The 24,563-nt window shown below is 37.3% G+C and overlaps 1 protein-coding gene across 1 annotated transcript in view; it reads right to left on the bottom strand.

The window, feature by feature from the left end:
- The window catches only part of ZFHX4 (zinc finger homeobox 4), a gene marked incomplete at both ends in the record, with an annotated part of 127,255 nt that overhangs the window by 13,173 nt on the left and 89,519 nt on the right, over positions 1 to 24,563 (bottom strand). The window contains 3 exons of the mRNA XM_080639445.1: positions 2,659 to 2,859; positions 3,005 to 3,150; positions 9,347 to 9,463. Of these exons, the coding sequence (XP_080495571.1) occupies positions 2,659 to 2,859; positions 3,005 to 3,150; positions 9,347 to 9,463 (464 nt within the window). The remainder of the gene's footprint in view (positions 1 to 2,658; positions 2,860 to 3,004; positions 3,151 to 9,346; positions 9,464 to 24,563) is intronic.

Raw genomic sequence — 24,563 nt, 5'->3', positions numbered from 1 at the left:
TGGATCAAAGACTGCTAGTACCAAATGAAGAACTTGATTCAGTCCTTGAAAATGATTTCTGACAAACTACAAATCCAGAGCATCGGCTGTCCCTTGGTGTACAATAGACTCAAAATAATCCATAATAAGGTGATGCTATAGAACTACCTACACTCAATACTCCATTGGTCTCAGTGTCACCACAAAGAAGGTTTTGGTTATGTCAGGTCGTTCAGATTTATCAGGGGAATTCTATTCAGACATTCTCCAAAGACAGAGATCATGTTGAGATATGGTCACCAATCAGTTCTTGACTGAGGGCATTCCCACTTTGTTTCACCTGTATCGTTTTTAAACAAATGCTGGACCTTCCATGATCTTTGAAAGAAATTTTTAAGTTTATTTCCATACAAAAATAGTAACTTATTTCCATTTAGAATGAGATTTTTATTTTCTTCTCTCCAATTGCTTATGTATCTTCTTCAGACAGCTTTACCTGTTGTGTTGTGCTTTTAAATTATAGACAGAAATCTTTGAAGCATGTACTTCTATGTGTCTGATAATTAAGTCAACATGAACATTTGCTCAACAGTTCATGTTTCCCTTTTGCTTAGATCTTTAAAGCATATTCATACCTGAAATAATGGATTGTCTGGGGGTTCAAACTAAGACTTAGCAGGTCTGGTTTTAAATTCCTGCACTGCCAGATTCTGTCTAAATAACCTTGGGTAAATCAGTTCAGATTGTGCTGCAGCTCCTCGTCTCTAACATAAGGATAGCATTTCCTTACTTCATACAGAGGTAATAAGAATAGCCATATAAGAGAATTTTGAGTGGTAAATTAGTATGATAGTGGAAGCTACATACATTATTATATATGAGTGGAAAAATGTTTTGTTGCTCTTTAACAGTTAAAACATATTTCAAACACTTATTAGGATTTAAAAAACATACATATATGCATGTGTGTATGCATATCAATTGCCTATTGGAAAAGATATTCTAGTTATATTTTAAGAAGCCCTGGGCTTAGTATATTTGTAATTTAAACATGGCATTAATAGCATTCTTTCAGAGGACTAGTGATTCTGAGTTTATCTGGGAGAGAGGGATTTAAAAAAAAGGGTGATGTAGACTCTAAATGTCCCAGAGAAGAAAAATTTGTTATAAATGTTATTTATTTTGTCATCAGAGAGTTCAGATATGGTCATATCTGTGTTAGCAACTACAACAGTTTAAATGATGCAGATTATTTTGAAATCTGTTTCTCACTCTTTTTTTTCCTTTTTTCCTCTCAGAAACAGTGAGACAACTCCCCAGCACTTGGAGAGGAGAGATTTCAAAGCTGACCCATTATCAACATAGAGGGAATCATGGAGAATTTCAGAAGAAAGCTAATACTGCTCAGTGGGGAAGAGGGGAGGTTCATATTTTTCCAGTTTCCTAAAAGGGTCTGGGAAAGTTAAATTTCTACTTCATTTTCCTTGTGGTGGGCCAAAATTACATGGTTTGGCAGAGTTATACTTAGCAGAAATCCAAGGAAAAGAAAAGAAGAATCCTCAATTATGTATTTGCTCATCTTTGCACAAGGAACCCCAGACCTCCAGGCAGGGACTCTTTCAATGCTTTTTTATTTTGCTGCTTTACTTGGAAATGGGGTTGTGAGCTTACAACCACAACCATATAAATGAAGTAGCTGTCTATAGGAGACAGAACTAAATCCTTAAGAAGGTCAATCCCTGAGACTTTCAAATGCATTTCCTTCTAAAAAGGCAAGACAACCAGAATCAGGGTGTCTTAGGAGATCTGTTTTCTAACTGAGTCTATGCTGTAATAATACATATATTCTAGACCTGATTGTGTCTTTAGTGTTGTTTTTGAATGGTGCCTAGTCAATATTTTTCACAGAAATTTATTATTTTGACATGGTTTGCACAATGTCAAATTGTACAGTGAAGAACAGGATTCTTCTGGTGAGGTTAGAATGGCATTCATCCTCCAAATAAGAGTTTGCTGGTTATAGCATTCCTTCCAGTCGTTGGGAAGCCAGTTCAAGTCCCTTTTTGATCCAGGGTAGGTATTTGAAATCAAATATTCTATATCCTAAAGAACTGACCTAACTGGACTGCTACCTATTCTTGGACTTGCCTTTCTGTTTCACATTCACATTTTAGTCACAAAAGCCCTAAATAGTCATTTATGCAGAAGCAGAAAGTAAGAAACAGGACATTCTGTACAATAATGTAATTGTGTTCTCAATTAGCATTACTAGTGATATTTCATATAACATAATGCAAGTACAGCATATACAAGAATCCTTCTACGTTTGGGAACTACATTCTGCAGGGAATTCCTTTTTCTTTACAAACAGAAGTCAAAATACCTCTGAGACCTGGATATTATTAGACAGGATTTACAGGTGTGCACTTAGAGACATGGACAGGCTTGACTTTTCCAAGGTTACCGTCAATGAGGAACTGCAGGTTTTTCATCTTTGAAATTCACCTTCAGTCATTTTCCCAAGGGACCATCAGTCACTGTGTGAGCTGGCAACAGGACCTAAGAGCCCTGACCCATTCCCCCCTCAAGCTACCTGAATACTATGTCACAAAAAATACATTGCCCAGAGGCCCAAGTACATTTCTATAGCATATGCAATAGAACACTTGGAACACTTACTGTCATGAGCAGTTTCTCCACACAGTCTGGGGACACACTGTGCAAATGGGTCAAATGAAGCTGGAGATGCATTTTGTTGCTGAGGACATCCTGGCAGAGGGGGCAGCAGATAACAGGTTGCATTGAATGCTGTGACAGGACATGCATCTGGATACGGTTTGGGTCCCTACTATTGTAGTTACAATAAGGACACTGATAGAACTGAAAAAAAAAAATCAAATTAAGATGCAGGCTATTAGTCAGTGTGCTTTTTATAACTTGCTGATATTGCTATTTTAACAGCGTATCATCTCCATTTCATTCTTGAGTCATTTGAAAGAGTTCTAGAATGCAATTAAACTGTTACATTTTCTTTTACCTGTTCATGACAAAATTTATTGTCCTCTGGAGGCTTTGATTTTTTAGCTGCACCATCCTCTTCTTTCGCCAGAAGAATCTGTTGTGCCCCTACCACAGTGTTCACTTTTGGTTCCTTCTCTGGTGTGACTATTCCTGTTGCGAAAACACAATTTTTAAGAACATGTTTTAAACTTTAAAATATCCTGAGCTACAAAAAGGCTGTGATTCCAAAGATCGGTATTGTCTTTAAGAGTCTTTTATTTTAAGTTCTGAGAAAAAAAATCTAGTTGAATAAAACAACTCTGGTAAGCACAAAGGTGAAAACACATGTTTGTCCTTGATGGAGACCCTATAAATACATTTAAAAATGGACTTTTCTCTGCTGTTTAGATAACCTTAGGTTGCCTTTAAAGATTAATCAATAAAGTTCTCTCTTTAGCAGCTCAGTATGAATTTGTGTATTACACAAAAACAAATCAGTTTTTGCTTAAAAATCTTGGTTTTCAAAATCATTAATTTGCTGCTGTTTAATTACCCTCTCTCTTTTCTAAACTGTCTGAGCAATATGATTATTGTGCTGTTTTGATAGCTCCTGCCTGGTTACAATTCTGAAGCTAAATATAGTGGGGCTTTAAAAGAAATACTGTGGAGAATAGGATTTCAGAACTAACTTAATACTAATTATATACAAAGATCAGTCATTTGGGATTGCCTTAGGTGTTTACACTGTGATTTTTTATAGTCTGGCATTTGTGATCAGAATGTAATTGTTTTCTATAGATAGTTATTAAGTATTAAATACTATATTTAATATTATGCCCAAACTACTGTGTAATGTGGCCCAGTCTTGCACACATCAAAGTAAAGAGTGCAATTCTAATTTCGCAGTCATCAGAAAATTCTTTCCAGCATCAATTTGCCAGATAATCTCTTCTGCTAGGCTGGATATTACAAGAGCATTGGGTAGGCATGTCACATACATCTCATGACAAACACAAAACCTCATTTACCGACCATTCCAATCTCATCATAGTGCGGCATCATCTGACCTTTTTTCTGCTGTTTATTATGAGTATTTCTAATTTTAACTTTCAATTTTCACCATCTTCCAGTCAATTTGCAACTAAATTATTTCCAGGTTGAGGACACTATCACTGGACACTGGGTGCAAATACATCTTGAAACGCAATGAAGCTAAACCATTGATTGCTATCAGACCCAACGTAAATATATAGTCCAAGGGTAATCTGATTGTATGCTGTGCATGAAGATTTATCTTGATTTTTTTCAATCCACATAAGGTTCATATAAATGAACAAATTGCACCTCATTGCACAATAACCTAGGATTAATTTAAAAAAAAGGTCATGGATGTTTTGGCAACAAAGTAAACATGAACAAAGAAAATACTTACCTGTATTTTTCTGTAGACAAAACCAATAACTTTTTGTTATGATAATTTTCATATAGACTGTGCAATATTTGATATTACAAGAGCAACATTACAGAGGAATAAAATAAAAGAACAGTTTTCAAGGTAACTACCAAAGCCTCATGGCACAATAATAAGCAATTCAAAACTGAATAACACAGGGGTGTTTTCTGAAGGTTCTTTTTTTTAAAAAAGACATATTTTATGACATAACTTAACGTTGATTTCCCCACACATTGTTTTTCACTCCTAAGTTGCTAGTTATTTCTTTTGGTGTAATTTAGCCCCCTAATTTTTGCATGTTCTTGATCAAATTAAAGTTTATTCCTGCTATATTTCCTTACCTTAATGACCAATTTGTCAACATCAGTGTAATATCTGAACAAGCCACTTTCTGGAGCCCCACTGCATTTTTACACTCTCAGGAACAGATCCTGGAGGCCTCATTTAGACTGCTCTATCAGTGCTGTGCTGACGACCTGAAGGACTCACTAAGCTTAAAGGCAGAATCTACACGATGCAATCACATAAGGCACTATTATGTTACTCACTTTGGTTTATAATAATATAGTACTCCCTGGCCTGTATTTACTTGCCTATACACCATCATTGTTTAAATGTCTTAACTGTGAGAATTATGGGAAGTAAAAAAGTGACATACTATATTAACAGAGACAGGTTGCTTCTCAGGTTTTAGAAGGATAGGTTCAAATTATTAACCTCTCTTCATTTCCAACTGTCAAAAACGTCTAATAGTCAGCTACTGTTTCTTACCTTTATCGCATATCACTTTTAAAATGTCTGTTTTTTTAAAGACAAATGGACCAGAATCTCAGCTGTGTAAGTGGACACTGTTACACAGGAAGCTGAGTTTTAAAAAAACAAAACAAAACAATTCTGCCTTCCCTTATGATTCCCCTCATCATGCTAGATTGTTCTCAACAGGTTGCTACAGAAACTAGGACCCAATTCTGCTCAAAAATTCACTTGTGAAATTGCATTTAGCTGTGTTTTGGCAGCGGTATTTACTGCTAGTGAAATTTAGCTCAGAGTGCACTCTGTGTGCGCCTGAGCACACACAAGGTTAATATTGCACATCATCTTCCACCACAGGATGGAATAACTTAATTACTTCAAAGGGTCTATAATAATCATGAAACACGTAGTTCTTGTTTCTGTAAAAACATGGAGTTTTTTCAGTTAAATTTTCTTTTGCGGTTAATATAATAAAAGCATAGCTTTGTAAAACGCTGTGCTGGGGTCAATAAATGCATGACAAAGCATAGCTTTTTACTATGTCTACTATTATATTTATATAAACTGTCAAAATTTACAGAGGCTTTGTTGTTTCTGTTGTTATTGCTCTGGATTCATTCAACCCCAAGAACTGATTCTTCTTAAACGACCAAAGTTACATCTGGTCTGTAGTAAAGTAACTAAGTCCATAACTTACTGTGAGCTTTGAAAAAAAAAAAAAAAACAAAACCAAAAAAAACCCCAACAGAATGAAAAAAAAGGGGGAGAGTGGATTCTTCCTTCTGGCATGAGGACACCACTTTCCTCAGCACGTGGTGAGGACCAAGCCCCCAAGCCAGAGTATACATGCCAAGAACAAAGGAAATCAGCTCCTTACACAATGATCCAGCTAGTACAATTCAGTGCCTCATCTTGCTATATCAATTTTCTGCTTTCTGTGTTGAATTCACTGTTTTAAGGAGCTTCTTGTAGCAAGGCTGTGCAAAGTTATGGTCTTATAGGAAGGGTATTGAAGGAGGAGAGAGAGAACAGAGAAAACATTATGGTCCTGAGCATGCTGTATGGCACTGTTTAAACAGCTAGATGTTCCACTGGTATGCTATTACTGGACAGTTGTAGGAAAAGACTAAATCCAGTTTTAAATGTGCACTTTTTGTACTTGAGATACATTATTTGTTGGGGTTTTGTTCCTAGTTGTGAAACACAACTGTGATTCATTTTATAATTTAAAATACACAGCATTATTTTAGATGAAAAATGTACGTTCAATAAATATATCTCAAAAAGTAAGTTTCATTATAAATAAGTGCCATGAAATAGACTAGTCAATGATTGCTCGTCAGTTATAGAATTATTTAACTTGTGTAAGATTGGTAATATAAAAATGATATAATTCACTGCAATTCAGATGTCATCACCTTCATAACATTTGCTTGTGTGACTAGCAAGAAGGGAAAAGTTACTAAAATACATATACTAGTGAAAAAAAAATCCCAGAAAAGCCATAATCAAAATGCTGTTTTCTCATTTATGAATCTATGTTTTTGATAAAGATTGCATAATTTAAGACTTCTGACACATCAGATGATGTTATTCAGTCTCAAAATAATTCTAAATTTATAATTACTGGTATTCTTTCTAATTAGAGTAGAATGAAAGGATAATTTTCATTGCAATAATGAAGGTTAATTTCCATCCGTCCTCATGTTTACTACCTTATTAAAAAGTGCTCCCCTTAGCCATGGCATAGACATATTACATTTTCAATGCAAATGTATTAATCTGGATAAATTCCATATTAATTCCTGTACTGCATAGAGCTGTAATTTGGATTATAATGAATCTAAAGTGGCACTAGATTTAAATGACAATATAAATGAGGCATTAGTAGGCTTTTCTATTCTGAATGAATATTCAACAAATATAACTTGCATATTGCCAAGTCTCATTTTGAAAGCTCTACTCCTTGAGATAAGGTAAGCAATACAGCACAACAGCTTACACAAACACACTGTTACTAAATACATGTTAATCCTTTCTTGTCTAATGGATTCTATGCTAAAGAGGAGTCACACCACTTTCCTGTCTAACTTGTTAGTATTGTGATTAATTTATTGGTTTTCCTGAGATTTCTTTGGCAAGACTTGCAACACTCAATTCATGAGAAAGCTCAAATTAACATTCAATTATACATAAGCAGTTATGCAGTCATTAGAAATACTTGTCAGCTGAGTGAAAATTAAGATGATGGTCTGAATGTTACATATGCAGAATTAATTTAGATTAGGAAAATAAAAGTTTCTAAATATTTCGGATTTTACAGCACAAACTATTTTCTGCAAAGCACAAAAGCAATCATGTATTTCAACCCTTGTTTTTATATGAATCTTACTGCAAAGTTATTTGTGTAATTGCTGGCACGGGAATGCAGAACAATTATGCTGGGTTTTTGTAGTGCACCCAGTAGGCATCTGGATATAGGTTTGTCCTAATTAAACTTGGCCCTTATGAGCGGCTAATCCTGATGGAATTTTGAGAATTCCCCTTCAGTAGTTTTTTCTAGATTCCATCCTTTTTTTTTTTTTTTTCCTGAAGCTTTAATACCATATTCTGTCTTGAACAACTATAAATGGACCTGCCTAAGAAAAAGACAGGACTGATAAACTCCCTGAAGCAGTTCACAGTGTCCTCTAGACAGAGTATGGTAGGATATGCAGGCTGCTGATGGCTGTCACCCCTCCTCTGGTGAGTGTCCAGGACAGTCCCTGATGAGACTGCTCAGGAGGACCTATGCCTGTCTGGGATCATGGCTTTACTGCACTCCAGTTTTTCTCAAGTCAGACAGCCAGCCAAGGGGGATATATATTTTAAACCACAACACAGTTTCTTGCTCAACATCATTCTTGTCATCATCAGCCTTTCTTCAGTCTCTTGATCTTAAAAAATAAAGCAACTGAAGAGCAGCTGTGGTTGTAAACTGTGATGGGTACTGACCTTAGCATGTCAACAAGCAAACTTAAAGAAAGCTTTAATCTTTAAGTCAGTCTTCTGAATTGATTCAGCACAGAAAGGGCCATCTATATATTTTTTTCTTTTAATAAATCAAAAATCCAAAAATTTTTCATATGTAAAGAGTAAATTACAGGATGAGAGAATTTGGATGTGAAGAAACTCAGACATAAAATGATATTTTCTCTACAACTATATGTCTTTACAGAGAATACCTCCTTTGTATGCTGCTGTCATTGGCATACAAGGAAAAGATAGATGACTACCTGAAACTAATAGTCTTCAACCTGTTTCAGCACTTCTTCTGCTTCAGTGAATCCAACATAATGTAACTAGGTATAGCATGCGGCAAAGTAGCCAATGTAATGTTCACTGTGACCGCAGATTTCCATCTCATACATAAAAAGCATGGATGAAGTCACATATTTGCTAAATAAAACACAGAAAAAGCCTTCGGTATCTACACCAGATGCTGGCTCTGGGTTTGTTTGTGCACAAGTAAATGTCATGACATAGGGGTTTTGTTTTCAAAGACAGTAGCTTTCATTACTGGGCTTTGTCTATTCCAGGAGATCAAAATTACCCAAACCATAATCCGTTTTCAATGATATTTCCTCTTTCTTAGGCTGAATCATCTGTAAACTTTTTCACTGGATTTTGTGTATTTTTTTTCAAAATGCCTCAAATAAATGCCCAGGAAGAGGCCAGATTCTTGGGAGTACATGATCAGAGAGCAAAAGCAAAACATAATAATAACAAAAAGCCCCACATTCTTTGGGTTAAAAGTGGGGCAAAACCTGATTGAACAAAAAATTCAAGTGGTACCTAATCCTATACTTATGAAAAATTAATATGCCATCAGAGAAATCACAAGTACAGCTAAGATTAATGAAAGGCGCTTAAAAAATTACAAGCACACAAACTGATTTGATTAAAAAATAATCTCACTGGTCGTCCTGTAATATTCTTCAACTTATCCGCATCTACCCTGTCAGATGGTTATGATTAAAAATAGGTCAATGGGAGGCTACTGATAGAAATCACATGTAAAAGGCACATGCAGTGAATAGTAGTGGGATTGTCCAGACAGTTTGAAATGAAAGAGCATTTCATAAGTTAAAAAAGGGGGAAAACAAAATTTTAGCATCTTACCAGAGTCTTTACTAGGTTTTTTGCCTTCACTATTGTCTCTTTCACTTGAGTCTTTATCATCAGCCACAGCCAGTGATGTACTTTTAGCAGTCCCTTCTGTATCTTCACCTTGTTCTTCTGTAAATAAGCACAGAGAATATCTCGGTGAACACTTAAGAGCAGTTTGAAAATATATCCTCTAATAAGAACAGCACTAACAGAGGGTAGCAGACAGGGGGAAAGAGGAGTGAGGGAAAGAAAAGGGAGCAAACAGCACTTGAAAGGATTTGGACATTAATTACAAATAATTTGCAACATTTCTGAATCTATCTAGAAAATCTGACTGTGTCTTCATCAGAGTACCCATTTTCCACCAGTGTGACAGATTTAAAGCCTGTCATTTCATATTCTTTGGATAGAAATGATATGTGTTAAAATACACGCAGATGCATGCACATACACACCGCATAGGCTGGAACAAAAGCAAGCACATGTAAAAATGCATCCTGGAGCCAAAAAATTAAAAAAAAAAGGGGGGAAGGGAATTCAAATATAAATCCTATTAGTGCAGCAGTATCCCACTAATTGCAGTAAGTATTAGGTATTAGGTACTGTATTAAATATAAACCTCTGGCTTTGTGGGAGAAGTCTTGAATTTTGTCTCCAGGGGGAGCCATTCAGGATAAATGATGCAACTTGGTACATGGCTTCTGAGGAAGCAGCATTACCCACACCTCACTTACGTGTTCGCACCAGCTAGATTACACGGAAATCTTCACAGTAACTCAAACCCATTTAATTATTCGGTAAATCTTAGCTATGCTGCTACTGGTGGATTAATCTGTTTATGCAGTTAGCTTCTATGCTGGGGCTGCGTAGCACTAATCCGTGAAAGGCCCACTGTTCCTTTTCATCCTGTGATCATTTGTCTCTCACTGTGCTGATGTCACATTTTAATGAATTTTTAGCAATCTGAGTAATGCCAGATAACCAGACTTGCAACTCCCTACAGCACAGCATGCTGTTTTCATTGCCGCACACACATTCACACAAAAAATAAAAATCATATTTCCCAGTTCAGGTAGGAATTATATAAATTAGAAGGTGAAGGTAAAATGGGATTCGAAGCACCAGGCTGCTCGATTTCATAAAATCTTTAATGACCATATAAATTAACCCTGGAAAGGCAAAAGGTCACAGACACACATTTGCATACACTCTTCTATTCACTTTTGATAAGCAGAGCTTTTATGCAGGGAACATGATACAATTAACCCTTCAGGAACCATACAAAATGCAGCTACCGACATTTTAAGTGTCAAGCATTAACTGAAAATTACACACTGCATAAAATTTTCATTGTAAATGCTATAGTGATTGAAAGGGGAAATAGTGGCCCTCTTCGCACCCCATGTTTTATTAATAACATTCTGACAGCCGAATGAAATATCCTCTGTCATATGTAGCAGCTGAGCACAAAAAAATTGCTGCTTAGTGCCTTACTTGCCAGCCATGCACTGAAACTGTATGCCTAGGCAAACAACCCCTCAGATCAATGTGGCGAACCTATCCAATTCTCAACTCTTTGCAAAACCTTTTGTAAATTGGGAGAGAAAATTACAGCTGCGTTTTTGGAAACCAAACAAAAAAAAAAGAAAAGAAAAGAAGAAAAGAGAAAGGAAAAAAAGAAAAAAAGAAAAAACAGAAAAAGAAAGAAAAAAGAAAAGAGAAAAAGAGAAAAAGAGAAAAGAAAAAAAAAAGAAAAAAGAAAAGAAAGGAAAGGAAAGGAAAGAGAAAAGAAAAAAGAAAAGAAAAGAAAGGAAAAGAAAAGAAAAGAAAAGAAAAGAAAAGAAAGGAAAAGAAAAGAAAAGAAAAGAAAAGAAAAGAAAAGAAAAGAAAAGAAAAGAAAAGGAAAAGAAAAGAAAAGAAAGGAAAAGAAAAGAAAGGAAAAAAAAGGAAAAGAAAAGAAAAGAAAAGAAAAGAAAAGAAAAGAAAAGAAAAGAAAAGAAAAGAAAAGAAAAGAAAAGAAAAGAAAAAAAGAAAAGAAAAGAAAAGAAAGAAAAGAAAAAAAAAGAAAAGAAAGAAAAAAAGAAAAGAAAAGAAAAGAAAAGAAAAGAGAAAAGAAAAGAGAAGAAAAAAGAAATCTCAATCACAGACCAATGTGATTTGCATTGACATCAAAATACAATAGGTTAGAACTAAGCATGGTGTCCACTTTTTGGAACAATACAGGGAGAAAGATGGTCCCCTCTTTTAAAGATAATGGCATATATAAAAAAAAATTTCCATCAGAATGGACCTTCCCTCTCATGCTGTTTTCACGCTCTCCCCTCTGCGGTCCCCTGCCCCCTCCCGCGATGATAGCTAATCAAACATGGTAGGCATCCCTGTCACAGCTGGAAGCGGGGCTGTGTTTGTCAGGGTGGTGGGGGAGCGCAGTTCAGGATGCTGCGAGCCTGTGATCATGCCTGGCTTGGGCTGTGTTAATGCCGAGCGCACACACGAGGCTCTTATTCAGTGTCAGGCCCTGTGGCCTCACAGAGCCGATGGCAATCCCTTTTTGACTCATCCTTGGGAACGGATGCATTGCTTCTTTTACTAGATTTACTGGCCCAATCCCCCTGGGCTGGAAAATGAAGTGTCAAAGTGCTACTGAGTGTCCTTATCTTGAGGGGACATAAAATTGTAAGGGCTATCGTGGCACACATTAATAAAACATTGTGTGTCAGGCAAAGAGAAAGAAAATTATGAAGGTACTAAAAGAAAAGCTACAGTATCATCTGGGTCTCATCAGACAATTTTTGCAGGGTGCTCTCCTGTTTTTCTGGTATGTGTTTTAAGTGTGAGAGAAATTCCCAGACATGTTCTCCTATACATCATCGTGGTGTCTGACCTCAGCCTGACCCTGGCAACAGTTTGAGAAATCTGAATGTGAACAAAGACTCTGTGTCAGCAGCAGGGAGAGATTGCGGGATAGACTTTCCCCATCAACTTAATCGCAAACAGCAGTTCTGAGGCCACAACTTTACAGGGCTCCACCAAGCCGCAAACACATAACCTTTAGAGGTGAAACTGCCCCCTGCTCCCCACCCCCTTTCTGTGATTTTTCTCAGTCTTGTGGTGCTCCCTTTGATGTAGCAAGCAATTAGCTCTAATGTTCAAGTACTGCAGACCTGTTTTATGGTTTGGAAGGTGAGAGCTGTTTATTACAGGTAGGCTCCTGGGGGCCATAAAGGCTTTGCAAATTTTTAATCATGCAAAAAACTAATCAAAATGTAACTTATACACACCATAAAAATTAATATCATTATTATGCACAGTATAAATTGCCTGCCTTGGCTTTCAATGGCACTCACTTCTAGAAAATACATTTGGCATTCATTTCAGAAATATGTATGGCATTCACTTCAGAAATAAATTTCATAGACAGAAATGATAATACAACTTCTATTTTCCTTCAAAATTACAGAGAGGCTACGATTCACACTGTCATGATATTTAGCAAAAGGACAAGATGGAAACACAACAACTCTAACCTAAAACTAGCTGGCAAACTGCAAACAAAAATCCTTAAGACTGTTCGTTAGAACAGATATTGAGCATATGTAACAGTGTGCTATCAAAGACACTACATACATACGCCAAGATGCTACAAACATCTTTTTTTAGTAACATTTTTGTTATTACTTCATGTGCTAACCAACAAGGATACTATTCAGTTATAAAAATTTGATGGCCCCTGCTTAGACACACAAAATTACTAATTATTATGTATCAACAAAATACAGTATGATGGTGCTACAGATTCCAGAGCAAGTCCTAATGCTCTGTTTTAAATTTGCAAGAGTCCTGCCTATATACATTTAAAAATGTCAGCTTTGAAAATGAATAGAACACCAGATTCAAATGTACTTTAATGGCACTAATAACACGTACTAGTGCAATACGATATTTTATTCACACCTGGTTTTATTTTGTCCAAATGTTGAAACTTTCTTTTGATGTTGGATGTCTTGAATTTAGCCATTATCAATCTCTTTCCTCACAACTGATTTACAATTAAACACAAAAAATAGGTTAGCGGTCTGCACCAAAGCAGGAAACTGGAAAAGTTAAGCTTCAGAGGCAATGTTAATCAGCTAATATTGTATATTATATATTCTACATCATATACTTTAATACGTTAATCTACACTCTCAGGCCCCAGTTCTGTACTGATTTTATGCAGGGAGACCCTTATTACTTTCTTCAGCCCAATGAAGTCAACATGTGTGATGATTTCAATTGCAAAATCCAGGCCTCAGCCAAAGTTTAATAGCAGATACCAGCAACAAAATTAGGCAAATAGTCATACACAGATTACAAAAACCTGACTTACTAAGCTACAAGTAAAGGAATAAATGCATCCACCATAACCAAGTGAAGGTTTAGGGTTACAATAGTATTTTTTTAAATAAAATACTGAAAAATGAAAATAAGACTTGGCCAAGGTGAAAAACTGAAACGATCTTCTCTCCTTTATTTAAATGCATTGTAGTAATCACAGAGGCATATGAAGAACGGTTCCCTGCATTTTATATGAGAAGTTTCCCTACTGATATGCAGCATTGGGAATCTGTCTTCAAGCCTATTTAAGAAATGTATTATATTCAAGTGTTGATTTTGTTTAGGGGCTTTGGTTTTTTGGTTTTTGAGGGTTTTGGGGGGGATTTTTTGTGTGGGTGGATTTTTTTGTTTGTGTTTGTTTGTTTGCTTAACTGATAAATTGACAGCCAACAGTTCCTGTTTTGGTTCTGGATTTTGTTGTTATTGGTATCCCTTTTACCCTCTCCAAATTGCAAGTAATTTCCTAAATAAGGATCATCTACTAGTTGTGGGTGAGTAATTGTGGTTATGAGAGAGAAAGCAAGTTTAAGCAAGTGTTTGTGGCTGTGGGCCGGATGGATGGAGAAAGAATAAATCAATCAACTAAAGTAGTAAGTAAATATGAAACGAGAGATTTAAAAATATAATTGGAGTTTGCTATTCAGTATGATCAACAAATAGCTGAATGAAAGGTACCCATAAGTATTCAGTACAGGTGTGATTCAGGTAGTGAACGGCTCATTGAGATTAACTGTGGGGATGAAAAAGTTAACTACTAGCAAAGGATAATGGAAGGGTAGACTGGAAGGATGGGCAGTGAACAGATAACACAGGGAAAGGAGGAACAACTAATAAAAGAAAACGAAGAAAAAAACCACTGAATATGAAAGAGAAGAAAATATGAACTAAAAGCAGGTCTGCTGGATTTACTTCTGAGTTATCCCAGTTACACTACTTAGTTGATAAATTCTTCCTGACTTCTGGATTGCCAGTTACTCACCCAGATATTCCTGAAAATCCTATATTCTGGCTGGTCTTGCAGAGCATGAGGCAGGATCAGGATGCCTCACTCAGGATCTTGACTGCATCCTCTCATGGTCATATTTCATCTTCAAACAGGGTTTCTAATTTCTCCTTCAGGGACTCAAGGGGAATAATGGCACCAACCTGTTACTAACTGTTTCTAATCACTGTGTTATATTTAAAACTATAGCTGCTAGAAGGCTGAAGTTCCAAAAACAAGCCTATAGTTAAGTGATGATGGTCATATTGACCAGAAAGTGCTAACCAGCCGCTAGTACCATATTGTACCATTTTGTTTTGTAGTGCCTCATTTTAATTTTTATAGCAGTCTAATGCCTACTTTCTTTGAGTTGAAACACATCACTGTGGCAGAGGAGGCCGACTGCAAAGCTGGCTGAACAGCATGTGCCATGGTGGCTTCTTCCCAAGGAGTGTCACAAATCACACCCACTTTATCCATCCACTCCACCCAGCAGCCAGTATCCCCACTTGCCAAGCACAGCCTCACCACTGGCTGCTGGAGAGAGGCAGCTCTCATCCATCCTACTTCTTTTTGCTTCTTAGCTTCTGAAAGTAAAAAAGATTCATTATCACCAGCCAGCCGGCCCAGCACTTTATTATTTCCTAATCTAGTTTTTTCTACTTCTATCTTTCTTTCTTCTTTTTTTTTTTTTTTTTTTTTTTCTTAACCACAGTCTACTTCTAGCAGCTGGAGAAGGAAAAGGAATGGTGTCCCCAGAAGTTTAGAGGGGTAGGGTGTCATTTCCAGTCTGGCTGCTGAGCAAGCTCTCCCTCTCTCACTGCTGGCTGGGTTTGCATGCCTTTGAGTCTGAGTACATCAAGAAAAAAAACACATTTTACGCTAATAAGGGTGTAATGTGGAGAAAAAAATGTTGGTAAGCTTATGCTGAGCCATACTGGTTTATCAGAAAATAGGAAAATCTCTGTTTTGTGTTTTTGTTGTTTTATTTCTATATTAATATTTTATCAAATATTTTTCAAGAGGCTAAAGAAGCATATGCTGACAGAACCATTAGCAGGGAACATCGCTATTCAGAATGAAACTCAGCAATGTTTTCCAGATGTGATTGGAGATGTACGGTTAATCATTTATTATGCAAAAAGGGATACTTTTCTTACTTGGCCATCTCTAGAAAGGCATTGAAGCATGAATCTGTATTGAGAATAGTCTAACTTTTCCAAATGACCAGTACTTGTTTTTTGGCTGCCATTACGGTTCACAGAAAATGCTGTTTCTCCCATCAGCATAAGGCTTGAAGAGCACTGGCATTGTCTACTTGAAGACTAATACATTTCCATCAAGGTTAATGAGAAAATAAAACCAAACCTCATTGTTAATTCTTATTCAGCATGCTGGATACACTTTGCCTAATTTCAGGCACTGCTCTAAGCTTCCTCTCTATGAAGGGAGAGGTATCTTCAGGGCATCACTTAGTCTTTACTTAGGCTGAACTGCCCATTCCTCCCTGACTACAGAGGGATTTTAGAGTGAAGTTTATTGTTTGGCATGGAAACTTTTCACCTTAGCACTGCAGATAAATGCTGGAATTTAGGTGGATGAACCTAAGAGCCTGACCCAAACCTCAGAAAGTCAATCAGAATCTCCTCATGACCTTCAGTAGTTTACTGGGTGTTCATTTCTAGCCTGTGGAGAAAAAAGAAAACTACTGGATCTTCATAGTATCATTCACCATTTTTTATGCTTCTTGTTCAGCCTTGTTTTACTCTTCTGTGTTGCTTTTCAACCTGTGCATTCAGTATCCCTTCATATACAAACACTTCTGTGCCTGATTTCTTGCATTTTCCTACCTCCTACTGAGCTTTCATGTAAGTGGTGAGATTGGCTTTCCCATTCAGTTTCCAGAATAATCTTTCAGAATGTATTTACAAAGAAATCCACAATGTTAATTAACAGCTCATTTAAAATGTCATTTAAATGACATATTTTATTAGTGACTCAGTTTTCAGGTTTCTCTTTGAAATACACTGTAAAATCCTTCTCATTTACCTTCCAGACTTTCTGAATTATTCACCTCTTTTTGGCTCACTAGCAGTATGTCTCCGAAATTATCTGTAAAGAATTCTGTTAGTGCATATATTTCTCCTTTATCTTTTGAGAATACTAGAGTAAAAGATTTTATTTTCTTTGCCATGTTGTCCTGGGTTCAGCAGTAGCAGTCATTTTTCTCCTTCTTAGTAGCTGGTGCAGCGCTGTGTTTTTCACTTTCGGCCTGGGGACAGTACTGATAAAACCAATGTTTTTAGTTGCTGGTCAGAATGTTTAGTCTGACCAAGGACTCTGTGAGTCTCATGCTCTGCCAGGGAGGAGGGGAAGCCGGGAGGAAGCAGGGACAGGACACCTGACCCGAACTAGCCAAAGAGGTATTCCATACCACAGCACGTCATGCCCAGGATGTAACTGGGAGTTACCCGGAAGGGCTGGAACACTGCTGGGTGAGAGGCGAGGTATCGGTATCAGTCAGCGGGTGGTGAGGTATTGTATTCTTTTCCCTTGTTATTTCCTTTATCATTATTATTATTGGTGGTAGCAGTAGTGATTTGTGTTATACCTTAGTTACTAAACTGTTCTTATCTCAACCCGTGGGAGTTGCATTCTTTTGATTCTCCTCCCCATCCCTCCAGGAGCGGGGGAAGCAAGTGTGGGGGGGAAGTAGACTGTGTGGTTCTAATTTACGGCCTGGGCTTAAAGCACGACACATGTCCTGAATATTTTGGATTGACTCTTTATCCTCTGGTGGTCTAGCAGGCCTGATGACTCTTCTGAAGCCTCTCTATTTCTGAGATACTTTTACAATTCCTGTTCAGCTTTTCGAGGCATCTTTATGTATTTGCTCCTTTTAGCCAACCATTATGTTCAGTTTTATTAACATCACTTTAGTTTATTTCCAATTTTGAGGATACATTTTTTGACCTGAATAAATTCTTGTACTATGTCTTGTCATGTAACTAACTACAGCTCTCCAGCTTTAAATATTCTTCTTTCTTGATGTTAAGCATCACAGGCAGAAGTAGGTGATCTATTTACAGTGAAAAAAAAAAAAAAAACCCTGAACATAAATACTTTCTGAATTTAAAAATCAAAAAAACCCAAACCCACAAACTCTCATGCTTATAGAATTTTTGCCAGGGGTGTGTGTTTGTGTGTGTGTGTGTGTGTTGTTTGGTTTGTTTGTTTTCCACAATTTCCTGACAAATATCCCATGGAATTTATAGCCATTCATGGATGTTTTACAAACTTATTTGCTGTAAATATCACTTGAATCTTCAAAAGTCTGGCTCCTTTATCATATATATACATGAAGTGATCTTTGGTTTTTTCAGAATGACAACACAGGTGCTTTTAACTTTCCATCCAACCCAGATCGTAAAGGTTCAGCGATGTGTAAGAATCTTCACCAAGACTTCTATCACAAATACCTCTGAAAATCTCCTGTAAAAACGTGGTTTCCTGGCTCAGCTGTACTATACAAAATAGAGTATACTGACACATGGTCAAACCCTCTATTGAGACAGTAGGAAAGGACAAAAGTCTGCTTATCAAAAATAGCAAAAATAGTAAAAATTAATAGTATTTTCTGAACTCCTTGCTGTCTCCCCTTCTGCTTGTGTCCTCCCTTGCCTCCTCCAGTCCCAAACTGGAAAATTTGTGTAACAAACTTTTGTCATTACTCAAGTATCATGCAGTTTTGTGGAATGTTCCTGACTTGTGTTATAGTATTTTAGTGTATTTCAGATTCATAGCCGTAACACAAGCACATCTCTGTCCTGTTCATCCACAATAGTCTACAGGATCCTTTCAATTTCAGTGCTGTGTTTCAATACCTAAAGCTAGTCTTTTCTTGCTGCATTGTTTGAGATCAGGAATTACACTATCCTGTTGATTACTCTGAGGCTTGAAACTCAAGTCCACTGACAAATTTGCTGGAGATACCTGCATGGCAGACACTGGAGATGAGCAATATCAGTTGGTTCTTAGCACAATAATGGGTGACTCATAAATACTGAGAGTAGGCTGCATATACAGATTTTCTGAATTCAAAAATGCCAGTTATATCTAGGGGTTCTCCCAGGGTCAAGTCAAGCATCTCAGACCGCCCAGTCTTGCTGTTAAGCTTTAGGTATCGCTGCAACAGAATGGCATGGGTGGCTTTATTTGTACCCATTTATCTTTTTACTAAACCAGTGTAGCATCCTTCATCTTTCATTTCCTCTTTTCTTCAGTTAAGTTTTTAATTCCCACTGTTCAGTATACTATACTGCTTTTTACCTTTCCTACATGTTTGTATCATTTGAGTGTTCTTTCTCCCGTACACAGTTTAAGTAACAAACTCTCACAAATTAATTTTCGTTGTCAGCAATATAATTCTATCTCAGTGGAAGCAAAGAACATACCTTGCCTATAGACTCCTTGCTCAGAATGCCTAATGAGCACAAATCTTCTCTGCCAATTTAGCTAAGACCCTGAAATACCTTGTGAAGTGGCTCTGTTGATGGCACTGAAAATATTTCAGAGAAAGCTTCCGAACAAAACATGAACTTAAAATTTGTTCTTAATGACTTTAGGCAAATTAGCAGGGCCACCCATGTGAAAGCTTTATGTGGACGTCCCACCACACAAATGCCTTTTCATTTGCTTATATCCAGTAAACTTTTAAGTGCTTGGGCTGAAATTGGCTGCACTGATTGGATATCATTCCTGCAGGGAGAATATCATATGGTGGGGTTTTTTGTTTGTTTGTTTGTTGGGTTTTTTTTTGGGGAGGTGTTGGTTGTTTTTGTTTGACGTTTATTTATTTATTTATTTAAGCCAAAATTATTCATCTACTTATAAAAATAGGATTAGAACAAATATGGGATTTTTTTATGTATGTATGTGGTTTGGAAATCTTTACTGTTCCAGTGGTTTTAAACCTGAACCCAAAATTAAGCAGACAGGATGATATCTGGCATGTGCCAAATCAGATTAAATTGCCCAAATTCAGCCAGGCAATACAGACTTCAAAAATTCTACTTACCCACACTCAGAAAAACTGCTTGTATTGAAGAGCTGAAATTCTCCTAGGAATCCATAATCACTGAACACGCACTTCCCACAGTGCTGAGAGTTCACCAAAGTGCATATTCAGTCACATCCCACTGAGCCTTTACAGACCTCTTCACCCAGTTCCTATGTGTACTAAACAATGCACGTGCTATCCTCATAGGGGAACTGCAACTTAAATAGGTCTTCTGAAATAATACAAGTTCTCCGGGTAGCTCCCCCGTACAAGCAGACTGCAACTATGTTCCTACTACAGTGAAACCCAACTTTCCTTCCTTATCAATATTCTTTTGCTGCTGCTTGTCACTGTACAGCGCACTGGGAGCTGACCACTGCAGGAGAGCAAGAGCAGCATGTCCTGGTAGGCTGGCAGGAGCAAAACAAGTATGGAAGGGAGATTATGGGGGTTAAGGAAAGAAGTGATGAGAGGTAAGCAGAATGTAGTTTGAAGAAAAGAATGTGAAAGACCAACAGATGGGGAAGGGAGAAGAAAATGAGGTGCCAATTAGGATCAAATAAAAAATAGGTAAAGGCAGGAGACTAGGACTAGAATCAGCAGTGTACCAAATTCCATCACCAAACTGGACTTCAGGAGACAGAGCTGGCTGGGACCAAAAGTGCAAACCACTGCAACTTACTAAGCAGATGAGGCAAAGACATTGAGACATGCTGAGAGACTTGTGCAGGAACATTAAAGCTGGTAGTCAGCAGGGGTGGAAGCATGCATGGACGGAGAAGGAAGGGAGCTGGGGGCTGGCTAGAAATATAGAAAGGACATCTGAAGTATGAGCAGCAGAAGTGAATAAGAAAACTAGAGATCACTGGTGAGGTGGGAAAAGTCATGTATAAAAACAGTGGGAGGACAGATGTGAAGAGGAAATGATAGGTGAATATAGCAATTACTAAGCAAAGAGATTGGAAATTAATATAGGTAAAACATGGAGTCCTTCACTGCCCAGAATTAAATCCCTGATTTTTTTGTCTCAGAATTCTTCTTCTGGCTTACTGCACTGCCCTTCACCAGTGCTTGTCCACGGACAGGACAAAAAACTTCTGCTACTCTCAGGTGGCTCATTAGCTCTAGTAAAAGGGATTTGTGTAGCAAATCCAAACCCACTGATGTTTCGTATGATTTCCATTACTGTACTACATGGTAATTTTCTTTTGAGTCTTCAAGAAATAACCATAGGATTATAGACGAACAGCCCCCCAAAAAACAAACAAAGAAACAAAAAAACTCAAACATGTTTTGGAACTGTTAATAGTATTACAGAAGTAAAATACTTTAATATCTTAAAAAATACATCAACACAATTTGTGACACAATCTTCTATTCCCTGATAAAGTTCTACTTTATGGGAAAGCCTCTTTCTTGTGTTATTCACTGCACAAAATTGTTGATACTTATTTAGTGAAAACCTATTCAAGATTTTGTTTCATTCTCATTATGTAATATAGAATCATAGAATTATAGAATAGTTAGGGCTGGAAAGGACCTTAAGATCATCTAGTTCCAAACCCCCTGCCATGGCCAGGGACACCTCACACTAAACCATGCCACCCAAGGTCTGTCCAACCTGGCCTTGAACACCTCCAGGGATGGAGCATTCACAGCTTCCTTGGGCAACCCCTTCCAGTGTCTCACCACCCTCACAGTAAAGAACTTCTTTATATCCAATCTAAACTTACCCTGTTTAGGTTTTAACCAGTTACTCTTGTCCTATCACTATAGTCCCTAATGAAGAGTCCCTTCTTCAGATACTAGAAGGCTGCTATGAGGTCTCCACGCAGCCTTCTCTTCTCCAGGCTGAACAGCCCCAACTTTCTCAGCCTGTCTTCATACGGGAGGTGCTCCAGTCCCCTGATCAGCCTTTTGGCCCTTCTCTGGACTTGTTCCAACAGTTCCATGTCCTTCTTATGCTGAGGACACCAGAACTGTACACGATACTCCAAGTGAGGTCTCAAGAGAACAGAGTAGAGGAGCAGGATCACCTCCTTGACCTGCTGGTCACGCTGCTTTTGATGCAGATCAGGGTACGGTTGGCTTTCTGGGCTGTGAGCGCACACCGCCGGCTCATGTTAAGTTTCTCATCAACCAACACCCCAGGTCCTTTGTATGGGGCCACATGTTTTATTTACTACATGTCTTCAATCCTTTCTGAAAGCCAAATTATTCATTTCATTGTTGACTTTTTATTGCTGCACAAACATTAATGAATTTATCTTCATTATGCCCTAAGAGATGAGTAGGCAATTCTGCAATTTCAGAAAGGGGAGGTATACAGAAATTGAGGTTAAAAAAGCCTACTAACTTGGAGAACTGTTTGATACAGATGGGACCCAATTTTTTCTAAGTACATAGCAATATATAGCACTTAATATGCTCAAAGCACAGCACTGATTGCTTTCATTTGCAGCTCTGTGTGTTCAGCACTTATTTAACACTATAGTACAGCCTCAAATCAAGCACTCAGAAAATGAAGGCCATACAATCAGTGAACTCCTGTGAAAAGTCTGGGTAAGGTGACCTGCTTTGGATAAAAAAATGGGTTCTTTCCAGCAGAGACAGATACGGAAATAAGTTCTTCAGTTGTCTTAAGCATACCCCATTATTTCTCTTCCTGGGATCCCCAGCCTCCTTCACAGAAATTCAGAAATTTCTGAATTTCTCAGCAAGCACAGCTAGGCTTTAAAGATAGTTTCTGCCATTCCTGCACAGTACTGATTCATCCATAACCCGATGCAGCAGCAGCCTGTGAACTCAGGAAGGCAAAGGGGAAAGGCTACATGACCACGTAATTACAAACTGTATCTCCATGCATATACACCTGATGCTGAATTAGGGCAATACAGTGTATTTTAGTCCTTGATTGTGAAAGTGGCTTTTCAGAGAGGCAGAAGCAGACTAGCTCTACTATATCAATATATTAACATCCCCTTTTCCTAGTGCAGGCATATAAGATCAGCAAGCAGTATATACTTACAGATGTTGTTATCTAAGTATTACCTGTAACATATAAAGTCACTAAATGCGTAAGCGTAGACTGCAAGGCAATGCACAAAGATATTCCTGCACAAATCACGCTGAACTTCAAGGAGGTGTTGTGAATAAAACCTCACATAGAAATGTAGCACTTTACTGATTCACTTCACCGTTTTAGCCTCATACTTAGATAATTTAGGAATAGGATTTAGGAATTTAGGAATAGTGCAGTAACTAGCAACTATTATAGTGAGTGTAGAGTGTCTTCATTTTATTCTATGTATAGGCATATATTTGTGCCTGTATTTGATGAAATTCAGTAATTTTACTGGAGTTTGCAAACAGTGCTTTCAGACATGTACTAGTCAATACATACATGTGGTAATTACAAAAAAACCTGCAGCTTCTCTTATGATGGAAAGAGACAAGGAAAGATGAGACATAATTACAGTTGGACAGATGTGATATGCTTGTGAAAATTATTGTTTTCTTTTTGAAACAAGATGTTTTGGTCATTTCAGCATAAATTAGCTCCACAGTTATCACTATGATAAGAATGAAGAAAAAAAAATAAATAAAAGGACTTTGTAAAATATTGACATGGATTGGCTTTGCTTGAGTGAGGGTACTCCCAGAAGTTCAGAATTTCAGATGTCACGCTACAGAAAAATGGGCATAGCAGCCTTCCAGTATCTGAATGGGGCCTACAAGGATGCTGGGGATGAACTATTCATCAGGGCCTGTAGTGACAGGACAAGGGGTAACAGGTTCAAACTTAAACAGGGGAAGTTTAGATCGGATATAAGGAAGAAATTCTTTACTGTGAGGGTGGTGAGGCACTGGAATGGGTTGCCCAGGGAGGTTGTGAATGCTCCATCCTTGGCGGTGTTCAAGGCCAGGTTGGATGAGGCCTTGGGTGACATGGTTTAGTGTGAGGTGTCCCTGGCCATGGCAGGGGGGTTGGAACTAGATGATCTTAAGGTCCTTTCCAACCCTAACTATTCTATGATTCTATGATAATTGAATACACAATGTTTGATTTCCAGAAGTGCTGAGTTTTATCTCAACACCCATAAAATGCAAGCAGAGCAGTTTCAAGATTCTACATAGTCTCAGAAAAATTAGCAAAACCCCATACATAAGGCGCAGAGGATTTTTACCAATGCAAAATAGATGGTCAGCACCTGTCCTTTAAGCAGATTTTATAGTCCTCATAAAACATATATTGCCCATGCACACTAACCTACAAATACATCAAGAAAGTTCCATTCATTTCAAATTGTGTTCACAAAAGCATGTGTGCTGGTCTTTGAGGCCTGGGGATTATAATAGCCACTCATTTATAGCAGTATTTCACTTGAAAAGTGGAATATGATGTGAAATAAGCAGCAAATAACTTCTACAATAAGGGGAAAAAAAAAAAAAACCAAACAACAAAAAAAACAAACCAAAACAACCAAAACTATGAAGTTGCTTATTATAAAAGCAAGATTAATTTAGGCATCTTCATAAAAAAAAAAAGTAAATTCTGCTGCTTACTGTATAGTTAATCCATACATCTTTAAAGACTTCTATTTTTAGTCTCAGACAGCATTTGAGCATACAATGTTGAGTTCTTTTGAAGAGATGGGCAAAAGATCTCGATTCATTTAAGTTTTTAAAAATCTTCTAAGAATTTTTTTTTTAAAGTAAATTCTGTTGAAATTAACTAAGTGTATTTTATGCATAGTCCTAGTTGGCTACCTTTATTTTCCTGGTCTGTCCAGTCAGTCAGATTTGCTTAG

Source organism: Psittacula echo (assembly GCF_963264785.1).
Source record: "Psittacula echo genome assembly, chromosome: 2".
Classification (NCBI taxonomy): Eukaryota; Metazoa; Chordata; class Aves; order Psittaciformes; family Psittacidae; genus Psittacula; species Psittacula echo.
This window is presented reverse-complemented; position numbering and strand designations above follow the sequence as displayed.